Source organism: Meriones unguiculatus, chromosome 8 (assembly GCF_030254825.1).
Source record: "Meriones unguiculatus strain TT.TT164.6M chromosome 8, Bangor_MerUng_6.1, whole genome shotgun sequence".
Taxonomy (NCBI): domain Eukaryota; kingdom Metazoa; phylum Chordata; class Mammalia; order Rodentia; family Muridae; genus Meriones; species Meriones unguiculatus.
The window spans coordinates 48,547,501-48,575,324 of record NC_083356.1 but is presented as its reverse complement, the minus strand read 5'-3'; the positions used below and the strand labels follow the sequence as shown (position 1 = coordinate 48,575,324).

Here is a 27,824-nt window from a genome sequence, read left to right as displayed (position 1 = left end):
GGAGGGGCATACGGGGAGAAGAGGGAGGGAGTGTGGGAAGAGATAAGGAAGGGGTCAACAGCCCGGATACAAATTGGATAAATTGTTATAAATGATAATCATAAAAAAAAAAAAAAGAAAACCCTGAAATGAGCCAGGTGGTGGTATAATTCCTGTACTTGGAAGGTAGAGGCAGTAGATCTCTGGGGCTGAGGCCACTCAGGTGTACAGGTGAGTTCCAGGACAGGCAGGGTTATACAGAGATACCCCGTCTCTCAAAAAAAAATGAACAAAAACCAACCAACCAAAATCCTTAAATGCTGAAATTCTCTCAAGTCTTATATGTTCCTTACGTTTATAATACCTTCTCTGCCCATCACCGGTCTGAAAAAAACACCTTCGCTATGTCCTCACCTTACCTTGCTGGAACTGACTTCCACATGAAGGCCGAAAATTGCTGTTCCCTGATAAGGCATTCTCCTTCCTGGGGAAGCTACATCCTTATCCTAACGACATTTGTGGAGTGTTCTAGATTGCAAAGCTTGTGCAGTATCTGTGGCCTGTGAAGCAGCCAGTAGGCTGTGGCTCCCATGGGTTTCACACCAATGGTGGGTGCTTTCCTTGTGTTATGTTAGTACCACAGATGCGGTAAATTTCCTAAGATCATAAGACTTAAGGTGTTCATCACGATTTCTGGGTAGAGGGAGAAGCAGCACTCAACTCACTTGACTTCATTCTCCCTTGAAGAGCCAAAATGTTCTATCGCTGTTGATTTTCACCTATTGGCACCCTTCCTCACTCATGCTCATAGCACTTAGGGCACTGTCAGCAGCTGGGACAATCAGAAAGGGACACAAAAACCCCTTTGACCATGTATTTTTTGGAAATAACACGGTACCAGTTGCTCATCTTGGCAAGCCTCATTGCATCTTTGAATTGTATGGGAATTCCCCCACAGCAGCTGTTGGCCCAATGAGAATGGATTAGTCCTGGAGCATCATTAAGGGCTGATCAGAGGACACATGCTCCCCAGCTGGAGCTCTGACCAGTGGCCAGGCACTTGAAATGGCAATCTCACCTAGGAATTGTCTGCCTCAGTATCACAGGAGTGCCTGGTTCAATCCTAGAACAACCCTCAGGATTACAAGACCCACTGCCTTCCATGTGTGTCATTCGATTACCAACACATGGAATCCCTGTGCTGTTTGATTTTGGAGATTTGAAATGAGATTTTCTCTCTAGGTTTATATTCAAGTCTTGCTTGGGAATGTTTGTACAACAGTTAACAGGGTCATAGTGTGTGTGTATGTGTGGGTAATATAAAAGTAAATACATGGTATGCATGTATGACTGCAGACATATGTACAGTATTTGGCGGGGTCATTAAGAGTACACTCATTATATAAACTTTTAGCACGAAGTCGTGTCACTCACTTGTCCTTTGGGTCTGAAGAATAAAACAAAGGCCACGAAAGAAATGAGGGCAGCCAGCCTGTGCATCTGAAGCCGACTCAGTAGAAACTCCAGGCGGCCATGCTTTAATGAAAATTATTTTCTACACAGTGGACTTAAGTCACAGAGAAAAGGCTTGAGCTGATTGGATGGGTGCATACACCTGAAACTCTAGCACTTTGAGAGACTGCGGCAGGATGGCTGTTGGAGGATATTTGATCCCATTGCGAACCCCAAGATTATGAACTATAAAAACCTGCAGGGAGGAGATGAGGGAGGGAGGGTAGGATTGGGAGGGAATGAGGGAGCAGGATACAGCTGGGATATAGAGTTAATAAAATGTAACAAAATAATAAAAAAATAAATAAAAAATAAAAAATAATATATTGTATGAAAAATATTTTCAATAAATAAAAATAAAATATGGTTTAAACAGAGGAAAAAAAACTGTTTCCAGTTGTGGGATGGCTCAGCCCTAGCACACACCTTTAATCGAAGAACTTTCTGTATTCAAGAGCTAAATAAAGTTAAGCCTTGGTCAAGAGGTAGAGCAAGAAAACCAGCGTGGAGAAGGGGCTTCGAATTTTAGCTTTGGCCTTTTTCCTTCTGGGATGTCAGATGAGTAGGAAGGTCATGTGGGTGCTTTCTCAGCCTCTCTGAGCTACTTTTTTTTTAACTCAGCATCTGGCTTCTGAGTCCTTATTGGTAAAATCTAACAATTGGGATTTTGGTTTTTACAAACAACAGAGGGCCCAGACATTGAGAGCTCAGTCTGGGCTACACAGTTGAGACCTTGTCACAAACAGAACAAATACACATACAGACACATCATGAGGCCTAAGGTATAGGTCTGTCTGCAGAGGTGTGGCTTACATGGCATTGAAAACAATTGCGCATTGGTCTCTGCAGGGTCCTCTGAGCCCACATTTTTTGGCTCCGTTGTTCTTGTGGAGCTCCTGTCCTCTTCAGGTCTTTCATCAACCAAGGACCATGCAGGGAGAGGACCTAGATGCCTTGCTCAGATGTAGATCATATGCAGCTCAGTCTTCAAGTGGGTTCCTTAGTAAGGGGAGCAGGGGCTATCTCTCACATGGACTCAGTGGGTCTCTGATCACCTCCTCCTGTGTGCGTGTGTGTGGGCAGCCTTGCTAGGCCATAGAGGAAGAGGATGCAGCCAGCCCTGAGGAGACCTGATAGACTAGTGTCAGATAGTAGGGGAGGAGGACTTCCCCTATCAGTGGACTAGGGTAGGGTCACAGGAGAGAAGAGGAAGGGAGGGTGGGACCGGGAAATGAAGAAGGGGGCTACAGCTGGGATACAAAGTGGATAAATTGCAATAAATAATAAATCAATAAAAGAGAAAAAAACAATTGCAATCATTAATGTTTAAAAGTTGGGAGTGTTTGTTTTATTGGCCAAAAATAAACTGCTTGTTATGGTGTAACATTTTAATACAACAGATAATGATCATAGTAACACAGAGAATGATCATCGTAACTGGTATGTCCACCTTAGACATGGAACTTTTAATTTAGAACATTCAATAGCCTGTCTTCCATTTATTTCAGCTATCCAATTAATTGCTGTCAACTCTCTCTAATCCTCCTCCATCCCAGTGTCCCCAGACTGGGTCACACCTGAAGTCCTCTACTTTGAGATCAACCTTATGGCTTCCATGTCTGTGTCTGACTTTAATTATATATAATTTATTATGTATCTTGGAAATTTCATACAACATATATTCACACCTTCCCCACCTCCTCCCAGATCCGTCCCTACCTTGCTGTTATCTATCCCAACTTCATACCCACTTTTCTTAATATCGTATCGACTCCCAATTTGTGCTGGCCATGTGCTCCTGCATATAGAGTCACCCAATGGAGTATGGTCCACGTATCAGGAGCCACACCCTCTAAGAAAACTGATTCTTTCTCTAGAAGTCATCAGCTAGCTGTAGTTTTTCAGTTAGGTGTGAGGGCTTATGAATCCCTTCCTACTCTGTGCTTAAATGTTGACTGGCTTGATCTTATTCAGGTCCAGTGCAACACGCAGACTTATGTCACACAGTTCCATCCACTGCTTCACATGAAAAGATTTTACCCTTTCTTTGGTTCAATATTCCATCATGTATATATACCGTATTTCTCATTTGTACATTTACCTGTCAATGGACACTTAGAGGTTGTTACCATCTTTGGCTATTATGAACAGATATGCTATTGCTGGCATCTCTTAATACACTTACTCCAGCTCTTTTCACTTTCAGTTTTCTGAATAACTGGTATTGGTTACATAGTGGCTAAACTGACACTACCACCAGTATGGTGTTTTGAAGTGTCTTCCCTAAAACTCATGCTTTCCTGCTGTTTGGTGGTTTTGGGTGACTGCACAATCTCTGGGAAACATGGGTTGGCTGGCACAAGCTTACTCACTTCTTCAGGGAGACTGTCACTATGAGCAGCTCTAGATGCTGTGCCTAGCCCACCATAATGGGTTGGAGCCTCTGAAAACACGAGGACAAAAACCTTTCCATACTTCCTTCTGCCTGGCATTTCATAGCAATTTTACATAAAAAAATAAAACAAAAGGGTACCCTTTTCCATCTTTCTTGGGCTTCTTTCGGTAACTCCTGAATGTAGCAATGCTTTTTTAGAAATCCTTCATCAGATTTGCCTACCTTACTCTTCTTACTGCAAGCCTGGCCACTGCCTGGCCCACTGTTGCACTCCTCCTGAGATCGTCTCATCTGAGAGAACCAACACCTCAATAAACAATTCCACCTGGTCTAGCTTGGTTAATCAGTTGAACTGAAATTACTTACAGGAGGAGCTGTAATCCTGAGTTTCTGTTCCCCACAACTCCTCAAAAGAGGGACCATGAAAACAAGGGGATATCAGTGAGTCTGATTTTGTGTGTTCATGATGACTTCCAGAAGGCAATGCTGTATGCTCAAGGACAAGTCCCACAACATCCATTTTATGTACCTATGACAGCAGGAATGGACAAAACCCACAAAACAAGCAGATGTTTGTTGGGCAATGTGTTCTTTTAAGTAATGCTTCAATTCACAATAGCAAGGACTAGGAATCAACCTTACTGTCCACCAATGGATGGAGTCAACAAAGAAACGTTGACTCGTAACAAGGGACGAAATTCTGATTGTGGCAGGGCAGGATGAATGTTCCTGCAGGACCAATGTGCCTGGAAGAGACTAAGTGAAATACAGTAGGCACAAGTCAAACAATTGCAGATTTCTCGTGAAACGAGAGAAAAGATTCTTGTGAAGAGAGAGCTGGATCTCCCAGAAATAGAAATTACCAGGGACTGGAGGTGGGGGAATTCACAAGATTCATTAAAAGCTATGACTACATTAAGTTGTGGTGTTCTACTACACAGATGGATGTCCACAGTCAATTATATCAGTACTTGAAAATGGCTGGGTTTTAAATGGTCTCACTACAGAAAGGCAGTAAATGTGGATATACTAGAAATCCCGATTTTATTACAAAATATATTCACAGGCAGAAATGGCATACTCTAGCCCATTATCAACAGTATCTTTTAAAATACCCCCAAGCTTCCCACCCTCCCACCTGTTTTAAGGATCTATTCTGCCTTGCTAGTTGACTGTGGCATAAGGTGGCTCAGGTTGTGGAGACAGAACGTGCTGTTCCTACTAAAGCCATGGGGCCACCACGTCTAGGGATTCCTTCATAAACTTAAGGAACATGGAGTCCAGTTTTTAGATATCAACTTTCATTCCTCATATAGAACTTTAACACCATTTACTTTTGGCACTTTAAATTGAATGAACAAGAAAGATTAGAAAGATGTTGCTATATCCCCCAGTGCAATGTAGGTACGTGTAACCACCGGCTTCACGAACTGTACAAAGTATGTCTTGCTATACAAATTTATTGATCAAGAGCTTTAATACGATATCCTCACTAAAAACAAAACTAGTTTCAACTAGCTGTTTTTTCAAGATAGGGTTTCTCTGTGTATCCATGGCTGTCCTGGAACTCCTGTAGACTAGGCTGGCCTTGATCTCACAGAGATCCATCTGCCTCTGCCTCTTAAGTGCTAGAATTAAGGCATGTACCACCTTCTGGCCTTAAGAGTTGTAATTTGAGAGACTCCAGCTGATCCTTTCAGGCTTTTATATGGTGTGGATGGTCAACCTGCCTGTGGGGTCAGATTATATCACAGGTGACTCTAAAGGACCAATCCTGACAATTCTCAGAGTTTGGGATATTTTACATACATTTAGCATTATATAGTCAAACTGATGGAAGATTTTGAAAAGATCTTAATTTGAAACTGCTTCAAGTACTGCCAGTTATTTGTTTCCTGGGAGCCTAAAGAGCATTCAACCAGAAAGCCTGACCTAGAGTGACAAAGGGTGTGGATCAGCACAATTTCCCCTGAGGAATTTACCCTCAGCTGAAATCTGAAAGGTAAGCAGTGTTTACTGCTACATAAGCAATCCACACTGCAAACAACGAAGGCAATATGCTCAAAGGAGGTATTCCTAGTAGAAGAGTTTTAGTCTCTCTAGCCTCAACACTCTACCATCATCAGTCCTGAAAATAGAATATTAAAAAAAAAAGTGAGTTCCTTGTTTTAAACATTTTCACAAGAGCTACCATCTATACCACATATTGAATACCTAGTTTTAGATACTTCACTAGTCTTTATGTCATGTGATTTTCAAGACTTTAAGACCAAATTCTGTAACTGAGAAAAGCAAGACCCAAGACCACACTACTGTTAAAAGGCAGAGTTTCAAGTTTCAAGTCCTGGTCCATTTTGACTGCACAGACAGATCAAGCTGCTTTCTTTCTCAAATTCAGGTCACGGTGGTACGATTCCAAGAACTACTCTCAATTACACTGTGAAAGCATCAGTATTACCCCAAGGCTGTGGCAGAAGACCCACACGCTTTTTTCAGAGCTCCCTCCACTCACTCAATTACCACCAAATACAAAGCAAGAAGCCAGAGCCCACTGTGTAGGGCGTGGGCCCATCTAGCCGGTCTGTCTTAAGGTTCACTGGGTGTGAGCGAAATGGACAGCACTGTAAAGTATAACCACACACAATCTGAATCTTACCACCGTCTGCTCCATCTATTATCTTTACAGTTCCAGCTATACTGGCTTTTACCTGTCTGTGGGTCTCCCTTCCTCAACACTTGACCCATAACTAATACCCACCCCCAGGTCTAAATCTTCAAATCTTTTATTGCCCACAAAGTCATCTTCTCCGAAGCTTATTCTGACTGCCCAACACTAACACTGCAGCCTTCCCTACTGTGGCTTCGGCTTCCTGTGACTCGTCTCCTGTCAGAATGTAAGCTCGAGGAAGGAACAAAGACTTGTGTGTAGAGACTCCGAGCACCTGCTGAGGGCTAGAACGACCTTAAGACAGTGCTGCCTTTCCACACCAGCTGTCAGATTATGGTCACTGTTATTCACGTGACTACTGAACATAAAAAAAATTCACTTTATTAGCATGGATTATTCTAGGTAAAGTAAGTGAAATATTTGGCCACGTTAATTTTTTCAGTCAGCGCTTCTTCTGGGATATACCACCAACTGAGTATATTCCAAAATGTACAGCTTAAAACACAACTTTTATTAGAAAAGTTATACATAACAGCATCAACTATTTTTAAGAACAATATTAAACCCAATAAGCGACAAAAACCAGACTAACAAAATGTGTAACAAGAAACTAATGACCTTTCTATAATCAAACATTCAATTATCTACAATGTCTTTTTACAAAGGGGCTGTCCATGGTTTACAGGCACGTCGTACTGAAAATAAAACTGCAAGATCAATTTTATACAATTATCATTCGAGAAACTGAATCATTAAAATAGTAATTACGAGTTCACAAATTTAAAATATTTCACATAATTTTAAATTACTGGGTATACATGGAAGTCTTAGTTTTAAAACTGATTTCCCCCCCATAAAAGTGCCAACACTTAAGCTAGAACTTTCAACATAATTGCCCTTCAAAGTGAAGACATGTTTTGATATTCATATAGTCACATAATTTCTGGTGCTATCTGGTCTGTTAATAATAAAGCCTTTATCTGGATGTTTTTCTCCATTTAAATTACAGGAAACTGATACAGGGTTACAGTTGCAAAGCTATTAAAATATTTTCAAATACAGGAGTGTGCAGTCTTGGATAGAGATCAGTACTAACATTTATAATAAATATCAGAGAAGCCATTAGTTTTTACAGCGCTGTTTGCTTAAAGGAAAGTCAACCTGGTGCAGGTCTCATGGGTCTTGCCCTTTGGCAGGCAGGAGGAATTTTAATTTTCATGATCTCATTCCTCAAGCAAACATCCGAACATCTTGAGAAAGTGACCTGCAGCCCCTGGAGAATCACGCCACTGTAGGAGTCTCTGATCATTCTGAGCTGCGCTAGTGCCAGGTTCCTAAGACTCACGGAATGATTTCAGAACAGAATAAAGAGGATCAGCCACAACGCAAATTCACAAATTCTTGCTCATTATGGAATTACTTTAAAACATGATCAAGAAGACAACCATGGTGCTTCACGCACTATCCCTGGGTACAGTGGTTAACCAGACTGCTGGTGTCACTGACGGGAAGACATTTTCCTCTTCCTGTCAAGTGACTCAAACCACAGTTCTTAAAGTGTCAGGCATTTTCCTAGGCAGGTTTTCCATCTCAACATAGTAATGGAAAAAGTAACATGAAAATGGGGACTTCTGACTGTTACTCCATATTACATGCACCAATATTGCACACATCTGTTCTGAACTGAACTGTTAAAAAGTCTTCTGTGTTCTTGGGGTACTGTCTTCTCCAGGAATACAAACCCGACCCAAACACGCAGTTTCCCTTAAAAGATGGTGGACAAATTAGAAATAGTGGGGGGAAAATGAAAAAAGAAAAGGCAAAGATTTTGTACAAACAAAAATCTAAAAACTTCCTTAAAGGGTTTTGGTGCCCTACACACGGGGGCAATTTGTACGTCCTAGTGAGTAAACACTAGTTCTAGCATGTCTAGCTCCTCAGATAATATGGAACCTTGGTCCGGGTGTTGCAATGATGTCACTGTATGGCTCTTCCTGTGTGAGCTCGATGGCTTGCTGCTTTTTAAGAACCAAAAAGCTGTAGAACTTTGCTGCCGCCTGCTTTCTGTTTGTGTTTCGACACAGCTCAAGCAAACTGATGGATTCTGCTCCAGTTTTAGCAAGAGCTCGCTGAAATTAAACAAAGCAAAGCAGATGATAAGTAGTAAGTGGATGATGAGATTCTGGTAAAAGTAAAGTGAATTCGGCTGGAGCTGGGACAGGACATTTGTGTAGTCATATAAGTAGTTCCTATGTTATTTAATAAGGGCAAGGGCCACAACATGTCATGACATATCTAAAGGCAAAAGTCCAAGAGGTAAGCAAAGTTGCTACAATATAGATGTGGGATAGCAAAACAAATGCTAAAACAAAACCAAAATTAAAGCAGCCCCCATTCAGACGCCAAACCCTAACTATCAACCATTCCTTCAATCTACCGTAGGAAATCCCACTTGCCAGGCATTTCATGAGTGCTCAGCCTCATCCGTGTCTAGGACACGGAGGCTCAGTGTTACTGACATATGGCACCCTCTGCCTTAGCACTTGCCAGGCATTTCATGCGTGCTCAGCCTCATCTGTGTCTAGGACACTGAGGCTCAGTGTTACTGACATATGGTGCCCTCTGCCTTAGCACATTAGTGTGCACCTAAGTCTCCAGCACAGCTTCAAGGGTCTGCTTTTCAGAATAACTACTGACTATGTACCCTAGATGCTTTCTAGGTTTACTCTATGGGTTATCAATTCACGTATGTAATTAAGATCCTTCAAACAATGTAGCCCTGGAGAAATTTCCACAAAGCTATGCTTCTAGGTTGTAAGAGGTCTTGCTTTCAGGGGAGGGGCTTTCAGTAGACTATGCATACCTGAAGACCATGAAGCATCTGCTGAGTCCTTTTGTTCCACCTCCTCTCTTCTTGATCCTGATCACCCCCTGAAGCATCTTCGTCCTAAATGAATGACCACCAGAAGTTGAAAAGACTGCCCTACTGACAACTACTTCTCTATATCCAGAAAGCTTTTGACCAACACTGTCTGACTTATCTACAGAAAATTACAATCTTGCTGCTTCAAATCATTTGCCCTCTGCTATGAACTTTGAAACTTGTCTTCCTGATGAAAAAGGAAAGTCCTTGAAAGCAAACATTTGAATATGATGTTTATGTAGATGTGGTTTACACAGTACAGGACATGAATATTGCAGGTCCTATTTAAGAACCTTGTGCCAGGACTCAATCCACATTAAGTACAAGGTTTCTTTCAATTACACATAGCTGTAATAAAACAAAGCAAAAGAGATCAATTAAGTAACCCCACACCATAATGGTCACCAATGAATGACACCAATCTAGATACTGGGAAAGGTTATTTAATATTGGATGTTTACTTTATAGTATGATTCTCTAGGTTGTCATCACTGATCAATACCAAAAGCCTGCATAGTATCTGAGTAACTCAGATTATTTATATATTAAAAGATGCACACCATTAATTATTAATAAATGCTTTATTTTATTCTAGCTGTCCAAATGGCTTTCTGAACCCGAAATTGTATGGGCCAAGAACTGCCATTCTCCCCAGATACACTGGCATTAGACACCATGCTTTAAGAAGCTAGTGATCAGCAACTTTACCTAGAACAGGAATTGTGCTTTAATACTGATTCATGGGGCTGGAGAGGTGGCTCAGTGGTTAAGTGCACTGGCTGTTCTTTTCCCAGCACCCACACTGCCACTCACAACTGTCTGTAACTCCAGTTCCAGGGGATCCAACATCTTCACACAGACATATATGCAGGCAAAACACCGATGCACATAAAAATATACTGATTCATTATAAAATCTGAGATAATGGCATAAAATAACAGATTGGGAAACTAAATTTTAGTTTTAAAATAGTGAAACATTACACCAAAGAAATATACCTACTTCTGTCACTGACATAAAAATAAACTAGAAACATGAGTGGCTGTTAATAAAAGAGTAGTCGGGCTGGAGAGATGGCTCAGAGGTCAAGAGCAATGACTGCTCTTCCAGAGGTCCTGAGTTCAATTCCCAGCAACCACATGGTGGCTCACAACCATCTATAATGAGATCTGGTGCCCTCTTCTGGTGTGCAGGTGTACATGCTGGCAGAGTTATGTATACATAATAAAGAAATAAATCTTTAAAAAATGTTAAAAAATAAAAATAAAAGAGTAGTCAATGTATAAACAACAGTCTTGAGAAGAAATTTTAACAACTTCATTTAATTATCTGGAAAACATTTTAGAAGCAAAGACTTAGACACATAAATGAAAAAACATCAAATGAAGAGTTAATTAAGTTATACTACCTCAATAATCCAGGAATAAGCAAGATGAAAACTTTAGAAAGAACCTTAACACATATTCCAGGGAAAAAAAGGGAAGCCATGTCTAAAGAATCTTTATTCTGTGGAAAGTAACATCTTTTCAGGCTTCCACTCACTAGAGCTAGGTCTTACTCTGGTCTAATTAAAACAAAACCAAAACTCACAAATGGAGTATGCCTGGCTATTTGGTTTCCAGGTCACAGTGAGAAGGTTATACAAGAGGCTGGCTTTAATAGCAGTAAGAATCAACTATTGACCACAACATGATAAAATGCAACTGTAAAAATTTAGAAGTCTTTAAGGGCATTCCCCTATCTTTCCTCTGAGGGAAACTCAGAATTACAGCATAGCACAAAATCTGATGCTTCATGACACTAAGAATTGAGTTCAATTTTCATCCTATCTGAGCATTTTTCAATGTGCCTATGCCTCATTAACTGGCTTAGCTCAAACACGAAAAGCCAGCAATCCTTGTTAAACTGGGCATGGAAATGTAATCACTGAAGACCTTTACAGTTTTCTTACCTCCTCTTCTTCTTCCTCCTCCTTCTCCTTCTCTTTTTCCTTCTCCTTTTCTGGCAGAAGCTCTAATTCTGGTATCAGCTGACAGATATTTGGAGGCTCTTCTGGGGGAAGTTCTACTGGTGGTATTTCCATTTGCTCTACCTGCTGAGGCTTAAAGAATTAAAGAAGGCAAATCAAGATGCAGGTTTTAATGGTAGCTTCTTTGAAAATATAGTATCAGGTCAACTACTAAAAATATTACAATAACTTACTATCTATCCTACAATCTTTCAGAAAAAGCTTTGGATTCAGCAGCAGGCAACATGGAAAAGGACATGCTTTCCAAGTCTGTTTGTACTACCTTCTTTTTAAGATTAATATTCAAGAACCGTAAAGAGTCTTATGAGAGCAGTGTTGCAGTCACTGATCTATGATCTGTCCTGATTTCTGCACTCAAGGACTCTTACTGACATGTCCTTTTCAGCACAGGGCACTGAGAAAGTTCTCAAGGCTAGCAACGGGCTGTCCTGTCAATAGTTTTTTATGATGACTGAAATAGGAGCCAAAGCTACCAAAGGCATGCATTCCCCTCAAATTAATGTATTCCACAGGCTTAAAACTGGAAGCCTTAAACCAGATGCTCTGATTTCATTCCTAGCTAGTATTTCTATTCTAGCAGGACTTCATGATAGCCAAAGTATGCAGTAGTCAGCTATTAATTCATCAGTTTTCAGTTCTTTAAGTATATATCTATCAATCAATTAAAAGCCTGCCCAGTACTGGAGAGACGTAGGAATTTTTGAATAAACCAGCACAGGTTCAGAGCCACTGACGTCACCCTACGGTTACTCATTTTGGACCACTCTGACGCAAGACCATTCACAAAGAGCCAAGAAGTCTCTGCTGAGTTCATTAACATCCTTTCCCACACAAGAGAAAAAAACTTTGTTCCTAAATTTCAGTGGTGTTCTTCTGGATCCATTTCTTACCATTTTCTGCCTAAACCCAGACAGTCCTAAATCAGAACTCCTTAAATGCCTCTTGCAACTAACTGTGTGACCATCTCCCAATGTTTTCTTTACTTACAGGTACCACAGGCTCTGGGTCAATTTGTCCAGCTTTCCGCTTAACTCCCTGAGGGGGTGGTGGGGGCATGGCTGACTCATCTATGTTTGTTCTGCTGGCCTCCATCACTGAGTCCTGGAGGCGGCTTGGCTCTTCTATAATGGGCTCATCTGCAATCATCAGGAAAAAAGAACTTACTTTTCAACAATATTTCAGAACAGTCTGCTTTTAAAATTAGTACATTAAGACAAAGATATAGTTACTTTCCTTAATGAAGAAACCCAGTAAAGATTATTCAGGCTGTATCAATGCAGGTAGAGGGAGAAGTATTAAAAGTGGTTGGCCCCCACCCCAGTCCTGTGCAGATACCCTTTTAATTATCAACTCAGTCAGCAGAGGCCTACAACTTTCTGAGGATGAGTTTCCAAACCAAGGCGAGGAGATTCATGATCTCCATGCCCCAAATTGAGCACAGCTTTCATCCTACACCAGGGTTGCTCTGACAGCACAAAACTGTAAGGCACTCTCCCAGCAGAACTGACCGATGACTTCACGCTGCTGCTGTGGTTGCTGTTGCTGCTGCTGCTGTTGCTGCTGTGGTTGCTGCTGCTGCTGCTGCTCCTCTCTGGGAACCTCTGGATTCTCAAACTCTTTAAGGAACTCATCCAAATTATCTGCCTCTCCTCCTTTCCTTCTTTTCCTAAGGTCTTCTGGTACAAGTGGAGTAAGGCAGCGTGTAAAGAGCTATCAAAACATAAGCAGAGCATCAACTATAAAACCATACCAACTGAAGACTCATTAACATTTGTATTCTCTAGTCTCATTAAGGAATGTTTTAATACAGTTTGTAATCAGTAACCAGGATGTGCACATTTTAGTATTTTTTACTTTACTTTACGCTCTCATATTTCACTGGAAAAAGTGTTCAAATTATAATTACAGCCATTTTAGAAAGTTGAAAACATACTGGCTCTTTGGTCTCCCCACCCCCGAAGGGAGGAGCAGTCCTGTTAGGCCACAGAGGAGGGCTTTGCAGCCAGTCCTGAAGATACCTGATAAAACAGGATCAGATGAATGGGGAGGAGGTCCCCCCTATCAGTGGACTTGGAAAGGGGCACGGTGGAGATGAGGGAGGGAGGGAGGGACTGGGAGGGAATGAGGGATCGGGACACGGCTGGGATACAGAGTTAATAAAATGTAACTGATAAAAAAATAATAAAAAATAAAATAAAATACAGAAAGTTGAAAACAACTGTATCTATTAAGTGTCAAGGTTTCAAATTTATTTGCCTGCAGTTATTTTCACTAATAAATTGAACATGCCAACTGTCACAATACTAAATAGTTTCTGCTTTTCTTCACCTAACTACTATGTGAGATTTTTACATATCACCAAACAACATATTCTTAACAAGCAAGCAAAATCTGATGATTTCATGAATGAAGAGGACCTCACATTTTAAATGATAAACTGCAATGTTATGAACATAGTCCCAGAAGTGGTTTTCCACCAAATTTTAAATTTCTACCTAGGGAGGGAAAATGAACCTACTGACTTAAAGACTAAAAATTTTTACTAGCCTTCATCCATTATATAAAAATGGGGTTTATTATGACACTTTAATATATTAATGAGCTAGTCATTTTATTTTCAAGTACGACTTTTTTTTCCTGTGAGCCAAATGCAGTAAGTTTACTTAGTGATTCATATGTGAGCATGGGTGAGGAGTTAGTCATACAAACTGGCACATTACCAGTGTCCGTGCCACTGAAGAAAAGCCTCCATTTAAAGTGTCAATGTTTTACAGGCCTTCTTCAAACCTGTGTTTCCAATAAACAGCAGCACGTCATTATCTTGGTGCTCTGGAGTATCGTGAAGAAAAATCAACTGCTTCTCTGCACATTTCAGATTACAAGAGTCATAGCCTAACAGCACCAATTCAAGCAGCAAGTGCCACACAAACTTATTTTGCAGTAGTTTGGAACTCAAATGAGCGGAAAACTGCACATTAGTATGTGGTTAAGGGTGTGTATGTGGGACATTACCATAAAGCCAGAATTCTACAGCAGGATAAACAGAACAGAAAGCCAAGGAGGATACACTACTGTTAATAATAGCATTCTACACCTGGAAAAACATATCCCATTAATACTTGGGCATGGCTGTACTCAGCATATTGTGATGTACCTTAGAAAAAAGTGTGACACAACTGAAGAGTATCTGATTAACAGTGATTTAAACAAAGGTTTTAAAAATTAATGTTTTTAGAAGACAAAATGCACACAAAATATAAACGGCCTATGGTACTACCTTCAGTAGTCTGTTATTCCATAAAGGCTGCGCAGGTAAGGAGAAAAGCTTTTCCACTCCTCCTGTCTCTTTCCACATCATCAGCTTCTTGGTGGGCGGGGCCAGGTCCAAAGTTGTAACAATATCAGAATAATCACTAAGTTGGGCTCTAATTGTCTTACTATCCAATTCTTTGACACTGTCAACAATCAGCTTCCTCTTCCTCTTGGCTTTTGTTTCTTTGACTAGAATAAAAGAATATAAGGTCACATTCTCTTCCTCCTGGCCTGGTTGGTATCATCTGCCTTTCTAGACACAGATCCTAGGATATCCTTCATTCCCATGAAGACTGTATGTCTTAAGTGATGTTTTTCAAACGTTATTTACAACAGAGATATTCAACAGAAATTTGCTGAATGAGTAAGTTAGTTCTTAGATTTTTATCATAATAGTACACACACCACACCTATGAGACATGAACTGGTGTTCTAAGTTCTGACACTCTTTTCTTTTGAAAATTTGCATATTTATTTATTTTAAAATCTTTGCTTTTTGAGACTATAATTACACCATTTCCCCTTCACTGCCCTTATGTGCTTCCCTCTTCAATTTAAATTCCTAACTTTTATTTGTTACTGCAGGTGTGTTATGTGTGCACGGACACAGAAGTATAACCTTCTTAGTCCATATAATGTTACCTGTTTTTATGCATCTATTTTCAGGGCTGACCGCGTGGGAGTGAATGGCCAAGCTCTGACAATCTTTTTTGTTTTGGAGACAGGGTCCTCCCCTGACTGGCAGGGAACTTGATATGTAGAACAGCCTAGCCAAAAACTCAAGAGGATCTACCTGCTTCTGCCTCCCAGGTGCTGAGATTAATGGCATGTGTCAGCAGACTGAGTAGTTCTAACAGTTTTAACTGTGACTATGAAAAGAAACTAACAAAATGAAAAAATATTTTGTTCGAAATAGACCACTTACTTATAGGAGCTGTAAAATGCTCAGGGTCTAGCATAGCCTAAGTTGCCTAGAAATGGTCCCAGTACTATAGCTTCTATTGCACAAGTTACGATTCATAAACAACAGCAGTATAGAGCTGCTTGATATAGGGTTGGTTGAAGAAGTGCAGGGCAAATCAAGAGCACCTAGAAACACCATGGCATACCTTTCCTATTCGTTTTTAGTCTATACCACTTTGGAAAGAAAGGACACTACTCAAATCTTCACAGAAACTTCTGGGATTAAGTCAAGCTCACGGTCATACATTACAGGGTATGTTTCATAATAAAACATTCAAAAGATTAAATAACACAAACAGATGCCATATTGTGGGTCTCTCCACAGATGGAACTGTTTTCCAGCTACAGTTCTCTCCCTTCTCCCAAAGTAAAATATAATTCTTAGTGACTAGATTAGTTTCCACAGAAACCCCTCTCATCATATTCTTCCTAAAAATACATTAAAAACAAACAAGCAAGCAAGCAAGCAAACAAAGAAGACATTTTGGTTTTGTGTATGTATGTCTGTGCTTGTGTATAGGAGCACATGGGCAGGCCAGAACACAACTTGGGGGCAGTGGCTCCTTCTACTACATAGATCAGAGATCAAATGAACTCAGGTCCTCAGGCCTGGTGACAACCATCTTTACCAAGTGAGCCATCTCACTGACCCCAAGATTACTGATGTTAATACGTGAGAACTCCAAGGACTAAGACACACAATAAAGACTTGTTGTATAATTTTATACCTTTAGCTCCCTGCATGGCTCTTCCACCAGACATCACATTATAATGGCCAGAGTAAAGACTGTGAGAGAGGTATGAGCAAGCAGCTTATCTCCAAAAGCAGAAAAAGACAACACCTAGGACAACTAAAATCTATTGCTCACCAGTTATATCAATGGGCTCCAATGCAAAAGCTTCTTCCTCATTTGGAACAAGTGTTGTCTGGTCAGTCATAGTTGGCATTGGTTCAACAGGATCCACAGAGTCAGGACTATCGGGCCCACCCACTGTAAAAGCAACATGATCAGAACAGACGTACGCATAACATGCATACCCTCAAAAGGGAAAAGAAATCCCTTTTATGAAGTATAACAAAACCCCATGGATGTGAAAAACAAAACAAAACGAAACTACTTTAATATTTGCCAGACAGCCCCTGCAGAGTTCAACTCCACTGTACAAAAGAGGGGGATGGCACAGAGTAAATAACACTGAAAAAAATGAGATTTGGCAATCAACACTAACCAAGCGATTCAAAGACAGTCACAGTTTGCTAACAGGGAGGTCTGTGTTACCATATGCTTTGTGACATGTCTTTTTGGTTGCTACGCCATTACCCCACGAATCCTGAAACGTAAAACGCTCACTTGACACGTTGTCGTCTTCATCCATGTCATCATGTGCCGGCTGCTCTGGCAACATGACCCCTGCCTCAGACAACGCAGGGGGGTCGTCAAAAATGCCACCATCATTATTACTTATAAGTTTGTCATCTGAAATAGGAAATGCCAACAGTTAAAATCTGAAAAGGAAATGCTAAAATTATATTAACTAATCCGGGGGAAAACAATTATTAGGTTTAAATGGATTAATTTTAAACCTGAATTCAATTTCTATCTGTTTTTCTCAAGGCAGTTCACAAAATTCTGAAAAAAATTTCTGCTCATCACTTGTTTCTAGTTTGTATTTCCATAAAAGTAGCTAGTTATTAGACATCAAACATAAAACAGCAGCTTGAATAACTAGTGAAATTCAGAACTCTGATAAAAGCAAGCACACAAAGCTCAACATTTTTGGCTAGTTGAGAAAGAATGAGACAACTGATGCCATTCACACATTCCTATCCAGATGGCTGCTGAGGACTCAGAGTTGGTGACTGTTCTGACACAGAACTTAAGAAAGCACAACTCACCTAATATCCCACCATCATTTCCTTCTCCAAAATTATCATCTTTGTACTGGTCTTCATATTCTAAATGGTTGATTTTTTCATTCAGGTTGCTGGTGCTCTGCTCAGGCTCGAGGAGGAGGTTGGAAGCGCTGGTGCTCACCAACATGTCGTCATCCTCGAAAGCACTGCCTTCCCTCATAATTTCCCGGTCATCCATTCCAAAGTCACCTAAACACATTACATGCCATCAGTTGCTAAGTCAGAAATGCTACTGTTACAAAAGCTGATGATTTATTACAATTGTAATGTCACAATTGTTGTTTCCTGAAGTCTCATGTAGTGGCAAATATTAAACTATTGCGTGCAAATTTGTACCTCTGGGAAATGTCTAACAAAAATCAAACTTGAATCTAAATTTAGGGTACCAGAGCTGAATAAGGGAAATGGAGCATGCACAATTAACATTCACAGACCTCAACTGTGACATAAAGTGTTGCTATCCATAAAAGAATGTGCCTAAAGTTTTTGAATGTTAGTAATGAAGCTAACTGTTCCACAATGGCTAGTTCAAACGTGAGCATTACTATAGCACTTGGACTTTCCACACAACTTCAAATACAGGTTCTCTCACTACATGGGGAACAGGGGGAGCAAGAACCCCAACTATGGTACATGAAGATGCCTGACAGGCAGCAGCAAGGCAAGTTGTTGATGGACACAAATTAGACACAGTAAGTTTTTCTGTCTACAGGGAAATGTTAAGCCTGGAAGCCTTTGTATTCTTGGCAACATATCAACACAATCACAATATAACTAACACTAGCAATTTGCTCTTACCGAAATCATTTTCCTGAAGGATACTGATGTTCCCAACTTCTTCTCTCATGGTTATCTCTTCCACTCTGCTTTGGTTCAGGCTAAACTGCTGGGCAACGTCGATGTCACTTTAAAGTAAGTTCAAATACATGTTATCAAGTTTCACAAAGTACTCCAAGAAGGAAATCAACGACTTCTGAGCTTATGGAAAGCTCCAAGTAAACAAGAGTTTTGTGACCTTAGTTTCTTCAAAACCCAGAACTGTTCTTGGATGTGTTTTCATGCCCCTCCGAGGTGCAGCATAGGAGAGTCAACTTTGGCTGTTGTTTTTCATGTTATCTTCCTCTATGGGAAAACGTGTTTTTTGCCACATACAGCTAGCTTGTCCTTGTTCTTAGGTTAACTCTTTTTTGTTGTTTTTCTTTTTTCGAGACAGGGTCTTCCATTGAACAGCCCTGGAACTCATTTCTTTACCAGACTGACCTTGAACTCAGAGATCTGCCTGCCTCTGCCCCCTCAGTGCTGAGATAAAAGGTGTGTATCACTATGCCTGGTCAGGTGACTCTTATCCCTCACAACATAAATTGTCTGATACGCTGAATAAAGTTGGCGATTACACGAGACTTAAGATTGCCTCATTTTTAGGTCCAACTCTCCCGGGTTCACACTGCCAACTAGAATGGTAAACAGCTGGCAAGGCACTGTGCTACACAAAAACTTAGTAAGGTATAGTCGTATCTGCTATCAGATCCTAACAGCTAGATTTTACTGGTAAAGAAATAAGCAACATACAACAGTACTCTGCCAAAATAGTTGTCTCCATGTAACTTCTTCCATTTAAATGTTTTAAACAATACTTTTATATTCTTCACAGGATGGTGTAAGTCACCTTATACATGTATTTTTAAAATTGCAGCTTTCAGTACAGCTTGCTAAGACAACTAGTACATAACTGTAATATATATTTCTGAAAAAATAATCTTGAAACAAATTATAAGCTTACTGAGAGCATTATGTAAAGAACATACCTAGACAAATTTTCAGGAAACATGGCTTTTACCAGAATTCTCAAATTGCATCTGTTAGAAGTTGATACCCACATAATTTTTTCAGAGAAGAACATTTCTGAAATTTAACATCTTATAATTAACACACTCCTAAATTCAAAATATTCATTTTAGGTGCCTAGTAAACCAGCATCAAACACTCTAAGGAAATTAACACAATGGAAGTCAGTAATATTAATATGCTAACAATCTAAAAGAGGAGGGATTAGTAAAGTGAAAGGGAGTGAGAGGAGGAGAGACACATACTCTAAGTCTGGCAGTGGCTGATCAAAATCATGAAATTCTTCAGGTAGAGTAATGGCATTATAAGCTGCTTCCCGGTTTTCCTCAGGTAGATCGACAACACCTGGAACAGAGAGACGAAGCTTCAAGGCCTATCGAGGCAGACTACAAGTGGGTCAAAGGTAACAACTTCCTGAGGTCATATTCTAGAAAAGCCCGTAGGCAGAACATGCAGTATTTTGAGGTTGAAGCACCTCTCTTTCTGTGGACACATTACCATGAACCACGGCTCTTTTTCTACAATGACAGCCCAGGCACTGATTAGACTTTAAGCTAAGTCTTTAAAGGGCACGTCAACAAACACTATTGTGTTTTTTTTTTTATGATGAACTTTATTAGGGGTAATACCAGGAGTACAATAAATATAAATTTTCTTACTTAATTATCTTCTCCTTGTGTTCAGTGTGGAAACCAGAGGTCAGGGGACTTCTCAATTGCTTACTACCTTTCCTGAAACAGGGTCTCACTGAATTCAAAACTCAATAACTAGGCTGGAAAGGCTGTAAAAGAAGTTCAAGGAATCCTGTTTCTTCTTCCCCAGCACCAGAATTACACCTAACCCTGTTTGTTGTTACTGTTTTTCTTACAATGTGGGTGCTGAACTCATGCCCTACATATTTATAGAGCAAGAAAATTAATAACTAAGTCGTCTCCTTAGCTCAGGAGTTGGTTATTTTAGGAAAAGTACCATAGAATTTTAGCTATGCTAAAAATTTTCCAAGATAAAAATATTAAAAAATAACGTGGCAAGTATTAAGGAGGAAAAAATGCTACCTATAATAAATCCACTTAAAAAATACTATGTAGTTTATTGTCATGTATTAAAATAGAAGTATTAGAATACGCCTCAATACAAGCTGTTATAAAAGCACCCCTTATATATTCAAATTATCATTACTATTTTTACTATGAGATAGGATCTCTCCCTCAACATAGCTCACACACTCTTTTTCATTATTTACTTATTACAATTTTCTCAATTTCATTTTTCTCTCTTATACATCTTTTTTTAACTTTTATTAATTACATTTTATTCACTGTGTATCCCTCCATAAACTCCTCCCTCCTCCCCTCCTAATTCCATCCTCCCTCTCCCTTCTTCACACATGCCCCTCCCAAAGTCCACTGATGGAGACCCCTTTCCTTCCTTCTAATCCTAGTCTATCAGATCTTATCAGGAGTGACAACTCAGCTCACACACTCTTAAGGCTAGCTGGTCAGAAAGCCCTACGTATGATCCCATCTCCTCCTCCCCAGATGAGGCAGGTGCCACCAGTGCCAACTTTTTCCACGGGCACTGGAGATTGATCTTGCTGGCTTGCAAGAGATGTGTCAACTCAGCTACCCCTAGCCCATATTCAGATCATTTTAAACACAGCAGCATTTCATCAGTATTAAAATTGCAGAATGTGAATTCTGATGAATACTCCAGGTACTATTTACTTAGGTTGGTAGAATCCAATTCTAGGACCAAGTCTTACCTCAAACGGCATGACAAAAGATTAAATGACGTGTCATTTCATTTTAAAAGTACATTAAAACTGTTCAAGAACTCCTCCCAACAGTTGCATTTTCTGAGCTACCTTATTAAAATTCATCACATTATTAATTAGTTTTTAACATTTCAGCTCTGATGCTTAGCTGTGGTATGTAAGTTGCTGAGAAGAAGCTAAATACCTAGTCTAAGATCAAACGCTTTAATTTCCCTTTGTAGGGTCCTTGTTCTACCACAAAAATACATACCTAACTAGAACATTTGTCTAACAGTTTCCATCCAAGGTATGGGAAATTACACAGGTTAAAAAAGAAAACAAACAAAAACAAAAAACCACAAAACAAAACAGCGCAATACCTGGCCGGAAAGCCATCTTTATTTTAATGAATGCTTCATTGCAGTCTGCGAGGAGGTATTTAGCTTTCCTGTGATAGATGCGGACTACTCCCAGGAGGAGGTGTCCTGATGTCCGCAGCGCCATCTTCACCTGAGTGAGACGTTAAGATTAAATATACTTTAAAGTGCATATCCTGTGCTAGGAGGGACTTCCCACTCTTTCTTATCTTCTGCATGGTTTAAAGGTTGTTAATATAATTTGCAGCTTCCCATTTACTGCTATATCAATCCCCAAGGAACTCTAACACAGACTACACAGTATTAATTCATGAACTCATTCAGACACATAGGTAGGTACAAAGCAGGAAGCAAATCTTCCCATGGGTTTTATCATCAGCACAACACGGAGAATGTAAATTGTGATTCTGTTCCAGAAGTAAACACTCCTGGCCTTAAAAATGATTATTTCATTCCTGTCTGTTAAAACTTGTTATTGACCAAGCATGCTTATATACTTCAATCAACTGAGAAATAAGGGTGAAGTCTGCCAGGGAATTTCTGAGAAAGACTTTAAAAATAACACAATGCCCTCGTCCTTCTTCCTTTCCTGCTGTGTGAAGGCGGTGCATGCTTGTGTAATGAAAAGGATAGGAGTAAATGAGCAGAATGCTGAGGCTCTGGGATGTTTCTGAGCTGCTGAGCCAATCAGATTGGTTTGCAAATGTCCCTTTAACACTTTTCCTTTCTTCGTGATCTAAAAAGTCACACCATTAATGCCTAAACAGAAGTATTCAAAATTCTCCTGGCTAGAAGAAAAAAAAATAATTCAAAGGATAAAAAATATAAACTCAAGAGTTCCCCAGATAGTTTCTTCAAATCATACCGTAAACATAAGGTTTCCACATTCTATGTTAAAAACATGTTTGTCAGAAACATATGCTTAAAATTATGCTCATTGTTAAAGTATGTCTGCAACTTACACGTCTACACTGAATTTTTCTATGACCCTATTTACAGTCTAGTCTTTGTATTTTTGGTTATCTTATGTGATTTAAAGCAAAAATAACAAATTTGCTGTCATTTTTTTAGACATACCATATCTCATTAAATGTAGGACACAAAAAGCAATTTCCAATTAATATCCTATTCCTAATTAGTGCAAAAAGACCCTACTTACTCTTTTGTGGTTTATGCAGTTTGAAATTACAGATGGTACTGCAAAGACAGACTCTTCACCTCTTCTTTGTCTAAAATTAGCAACTTCCAAAATGTAGCGATTGTACTAGTTTGGTTTAGAGTGGGTGAAAATGTGTTTGTACTAGACTAGTTTGGTTTAGAGTGGGTAAAAATGTCAAGTTCTAGTTTGGTTTAGTGTAGGTGAACTGAGGTAGGCTGTGCTTTCACACAGAGGGATGTAAATATAATACAGTAAGTGTACCTGATCTGATACAACCTCAACTAGTAAACTACTTCCTCCCATGAAACGCTCATCAAATTCAGGTCAGTTCACTGTGTCAAAACAGTGTCACACCATATTATAACATATCACATATTACAAACATATTACAAGCACATTACAAAAGCAAATAAAAATCCACACAGAAATGATTTAAACTTGTAAGTAATTTGTGCTATCCCACATTTACCTTTTAGCTAAACTCTCTGTCAGCACTCTCATCTATCAGACAGTCCCAGACTTTCTGTAGTGTACAAAGCATTCTACACAAACTGTAACAAGCATCCTCTAAGGTCAATGTGCTCCTGATATTTATGGATGTTAAAAAAAAGAATGTAATCTCTCCAGTTGACTTTAGTCAACCAGCACACTTATAAAAACAACAACAAAAGAACTACAACCACATTCTCATGTAATTGGACCAGCGGGGCAAACTAGTGCACAGTACAGCCAGGCAGCCTGGCTTTACTGCACTAAAATCAAACCTGTGGCCCGCACAGTCATACTTCCTTTTTTTTTTTTCCAACTCCTTCAATTTGTTCACTACTTTCAAAGCTTTGCCTTTCCAAGAGGACTCTACAGCCAGGACCCTGAAGCAGGATGCCTTTGGAGAGTGGTGCTGTTTTTATACTAGTTTTATCAACTCATCTACTGAGGATCTCTTCAATGCTTTGTACTTCCTGACAACTGGGTGTAATGTTGCTATGAACATCTATTTTTGTTCTTTAACACAGATGTTGAGTTTTTAACTATTTCTGAGTAAACACCAAAGGCAAGACTGCTGGCTTACAATGCAAAGTTAGTGAACTATTCCCATTTCCACCAACAATGAAGATGCTCCTGCTGCTCCACATTCTCAGCCACTACTTAGGATTCTCAGTGTTTTGGATTTTGGTTGTTCTAATAAACATGTGACAACACTGGGTTGTTTAAATTTTTATTTATATGATCACATCACATGAAATATATTTAAATATATTTACTCGTTTTCTGCACATATTTTTTAATCAACATCTGACAGAAGTTTTTTTTAATCTATTTTATAAAAATAAGCTTTCCCCTTTTGAGTCTTAATAGGTTATTTTCTAGGAGTTCTATACTTCACATTTTAGGCCTATAATCCTGAGTTTTGTTTTTTTTTTTAAATAAGAAATAAGGTATTTCAAATTCATTTTCATACATGCTGATACCATTTGTTCTAGCACTATTAAAAAGATTACCCTTTAAGAAATACATTTATTATCAAGTGTTAGTCTAAGTATGTATGTATAACACCTAATGCCTATAGGATTAGGACAATCTTCTTGGGGGTCAGAATTTGCCTGCCCCCCCCCACATTTAGTTAGTGGGTACATCTGTATGTTTTCCAGGACAACTTGTGTCATTTCCTTCCAGTATGTGGGTCCCAGGGACTCAACTCAGGTTGTCAGGCTTGACAGCAAACACCTTAACCTACTGAACCATGGTCCCCGATCTCCACTTGAGGGTGTTCCTCCTGTTTCCACCTCCTCCATGGCAACAGAATTGTAGACAGCTGCCTCGTTCTGATTCCCTGTGAGTTCTAGGAACCTGAAATCAGGTCATTAGGCTTGCACAGCAAGCACCTTTACTCATGAAGTCATCTCTGTCCTGAAGAGACTACCCTTTCTCCACTCATTTTCCTGCCATTTCTTTAACAGTTGTATTACACAGAACCAGAGAATTAAGAGCTCAAAAAATTCAAAATAATGTAAACTATCCCAATAGTTTAGGAAATAGCTTAGGAAAGTCATGTTCATCCCAAACAATGACTTACTGGCTTGAAATTCTAGATTTAAAATCCTATAATGATCTTAAGAATCACTTCACATCAGCTGAAGCCTGTTTCAAATCCTGTAAATACTGTAGATAACAGACTCTGATGCTATGCAACAATCAAATGAGCTACAAACATTGCTGTTTCTGAATTGCAAGGCAATATAACTTACTTTTATATATACAATAAAGCTAATATGATGTACAACACATACACTCACAATAGTCTAGCAGGCAAGCAAATACTATGAAAGGATTGTCTACACAATAGGATTATTGGTAATATTTCTTGTTGGTTACTAAAAATTTCAGAGTAGAACCGTCCTATGAAGGATATGAAGAAGTATCTTCAATCCCAGTAAGATCTGTGAGCTATTAATCTTAAAGCCAGCCAAATGTTTACAGAACAAACAGAAACTCAAATCCCACAGCCTCCACCTAGAAACAGATTTTTTCTCACAACTTTTAAGAACAAGTCTCTGCTTGCGTTCATTATCCCCCAGATTTCCCTGCTCTCCCTACAACAAAGGCCAAAGCTTTATACTTAATAGGGTCAGGCTAGTGATGAATATTTCTCAATGCCAGTCTATACGTTATGATCATTATTCTCCTGAACCATAAAGACTGAAATAATGAAGGAAACCTGTGGAATCTAACTATAGGTTTCCCCTGCTCCCAATATACAGTTACAGTTGTTTTACAAGTTCCATTTCACACATGAATAAACAAAGTAGATACAATCAGCAGCAGCAAGCCTACCTTTGGTGAGATGATACTCTCCACGCTGCTCTCTAGGTTACACTCAAACACATGGGCTTTGGTTAGCTTCTTGTCCCAATGGGCCGCTAGCCAAATTTTGGCCAGAGGCCCTCTTTTACTAAGGACAAAATGTGCGTAGAACATTTTTTCTTATTTGCTATAAAACAAGAAGAAACCTGAGGAGAGAAAAAAGTTATTAAGTTTCATGTGAGGACTGAACTATTTATTAAGATATGTAAAAATTAAGAAAACATTAGTTTCCTACATTGAGTATGAGAATACAAAGAAGCTCAAAGTACAGTAAGCTTTTTACAAAATGATCCTATTATTTAATATGAGGGCAAAACTCAACCCCAAGTATTATGACAGATAGAAAAATGATCAAACTACATTTATGTCTTGCTATTGTAAAGACTGTCATCAAAAATTTCTTAGTCTAAATCCTACTTCTAATTTAATTACTGATAGTGGACATAATTCTGCTCACTGGCTAGCATCTAGAGGAAAAGAGAGAAATGTCTGAGCCTAGCACATCTTGACCTTGGGCTCAATCCCCAGCACCAGCCCCCCACTCCAAGCACAAAACCCAAACTACAAAGCCTAAGAAAGGCACCCTGTACAGACAATAACAATCACCTGCTGAGGTGAGCCTTGCAGTCCATCTAAGCCAAACTGAGAAGGTGGGACAGTCCCACTGCATAGGTGGAATGCATCATAGCATCATTTTAATTTTTTAAGACTATCTAAAACTTTTATTTTATTATTTAACTTCCCCATTGCAGATGTTAAGCCCTACCTTTATTGTCAAATGAATTTGTGTCCTTCTTTAAAATTCTAGAGGCCTATTCTTAAGAAATAAAAAGCATACCTTTAATAAAATAGGAATCATTTTGGCTTTCTAATTTTTGAAAGGATTCTAGATTCACAAATAGCTAATTAAATATATCCTTTAAACCAAGACAGTGACACTGGCTTAATGTATATTTCTACACCATCATTCTACATGTGTAGATGTGTACTCATCACTATAAACAAGACACACAACTAAGTGTTTTTCTACACAAACACTGTCTTGCCTATGCCTGCCCCCTAACACCTAAGCCCTGGCAAATAAAACACTACATATCCCATTTTCATATTTTTACATAAACAACACAAATAAGTCACACAGAATTAGCTTTCTTTCGATTTAGCACAATGTTACTATTCGTTAATAATATTATTCCCTTTATAACCAAGGAATACTGTGAGAGGAGATAAACTAGAATTTACTTAGCCGCTCACCCAGTGAACACCATTCAGTTATTTACGGTGTTGGGGCTACTGCTGATAAAGCTAATGTACATATGGTGTCACGCTTATTTGTGAACCACTTTTCTCTACCACAAACCCGTAGTTGCTAGGCAGTACAGTAAGAGTACAGGTGGCGTCAAGGATATTTCAATAAAATGATCAAAACAGTGTGTGCTTTTTGTAACCAGAGACAAGATTACTCTAAAATTAATGGAAAGCAGCTGGAAAAGCTAGATCAACTTCAAAAAGAAAGAGTAAAAAAGAAAGAACAAGTCCATTCAGTTTTAAACCTTACATAGCTGTAAGTCAACACCATGGTACTGGCAGAAAGATACAGAGAGGGATCATTGCAACTGAACAGAGAACCCACATACAGGCATATATGTATCTAACTGACTTTTCACAAAGATGAAGCAGCAAGTCAACAATGAGATGATAAATCCTGCAACAAATCCGACTGGAAAGACTGAATGAGTCAACAGACTAAAAGCAGAAAAGAATCAAAATGTAAAACCAATAAAGCTAATTTGACCTCATAAGCTACACATAAATAATTATTCAAAAAATCAGATTATATCTATCTGAGCATTGGATGGTGCCACTGTGCACCCATCATCTAACCTGCCTGCTCTTTGATTAGATGAACACTGTATATGTAGCACATTCAACAAAACCCAAAGGCAGCAAACACCCCAGTGTGGAGTTTTAAATCATTCTACCTGTCCTTCTTTAAATTAACCCAATTTACTGCATAGGCAACAAATTTAATTTGAATAAAAATTTCTTATAAAAAAGCAGACCACAGCCTTAATGCACACCCAGAACACTTTTTTAGAAAAAGGCACTAATGGCGTGGGAGGAGTATTTAG

The 27,824-nt window shown here is 39.3% G+C and overlaps 1 protein-coding gene across 1 annotated transcript in view; it reads right to left on the bottom strand.

The window, feature by feature from the left end:
- Positions 1 to 7,044: 7,044 nt before the first annotated feature.
- Positions 7,045 to 27,824, bottom strand: part of Rad21 (RAD21 cohesin complex component) — a 28,130-nt gene continuing 7,350 nt past the window's right edge. The window contains exons 2-14 of the mRNA XM_021653902.2: positions 25,663 to 25,838; positions 21,675 to 21,804; positions 19,787 to 19,886; positions 18,495 to 18,601; positions 17,679 to 17,885; positions 17,134 to 17,259; positions 16,651 to 16,773; positions 14,784 to 15,007; positions 13,015 to 13,216; positions 12,494 to 12,642; positions 11,429 to 11,578; positions 9,418 to 9,501; positions 7,045 to 8,683 (exon numbers count right to left, since the gene is read on the bottom strand). Of these exons, the coding sequence (XP_021509577.1) occupies positions 8,492 to 8,683; positions 9,418 to 9,501; positions 11,429 to 11,578; positions 12,494 to 12,642; positions 13,015 to 13,216; positions 14,784 to 15,007; positions 16,651 to 16,773; positions 17,134 to 17,259; positions 17,679 to 17,885; positions 18,495 to 18,601; positions 19,787 to 19,886; positions 21,675 to 21,804; positions 25,663 to 25,806 (1,938 nt within the window). The 5' untranslated portion in view covers positions 25,807 to 25,838 and the 3' untranslated portion in view covers positions 7,045 to 8,491. The remainder of the gene's footprint in view (positions 8,684 to 9,417; positions 9,502 to 11,428; positions 11,579 to 12,493; positions 12,643 to 13,014; positions 13,217 to 14,783; positions 15,008 to 16,650; positions 16,774 to 17,133; positions 17,260 to 17,678; positions 17,886 to 18,494; positions 18,602 to 19,786; positions 19,887 to 21,674; positions 21,805 to 25,662; positions 25,839 to 27,824) is intronic.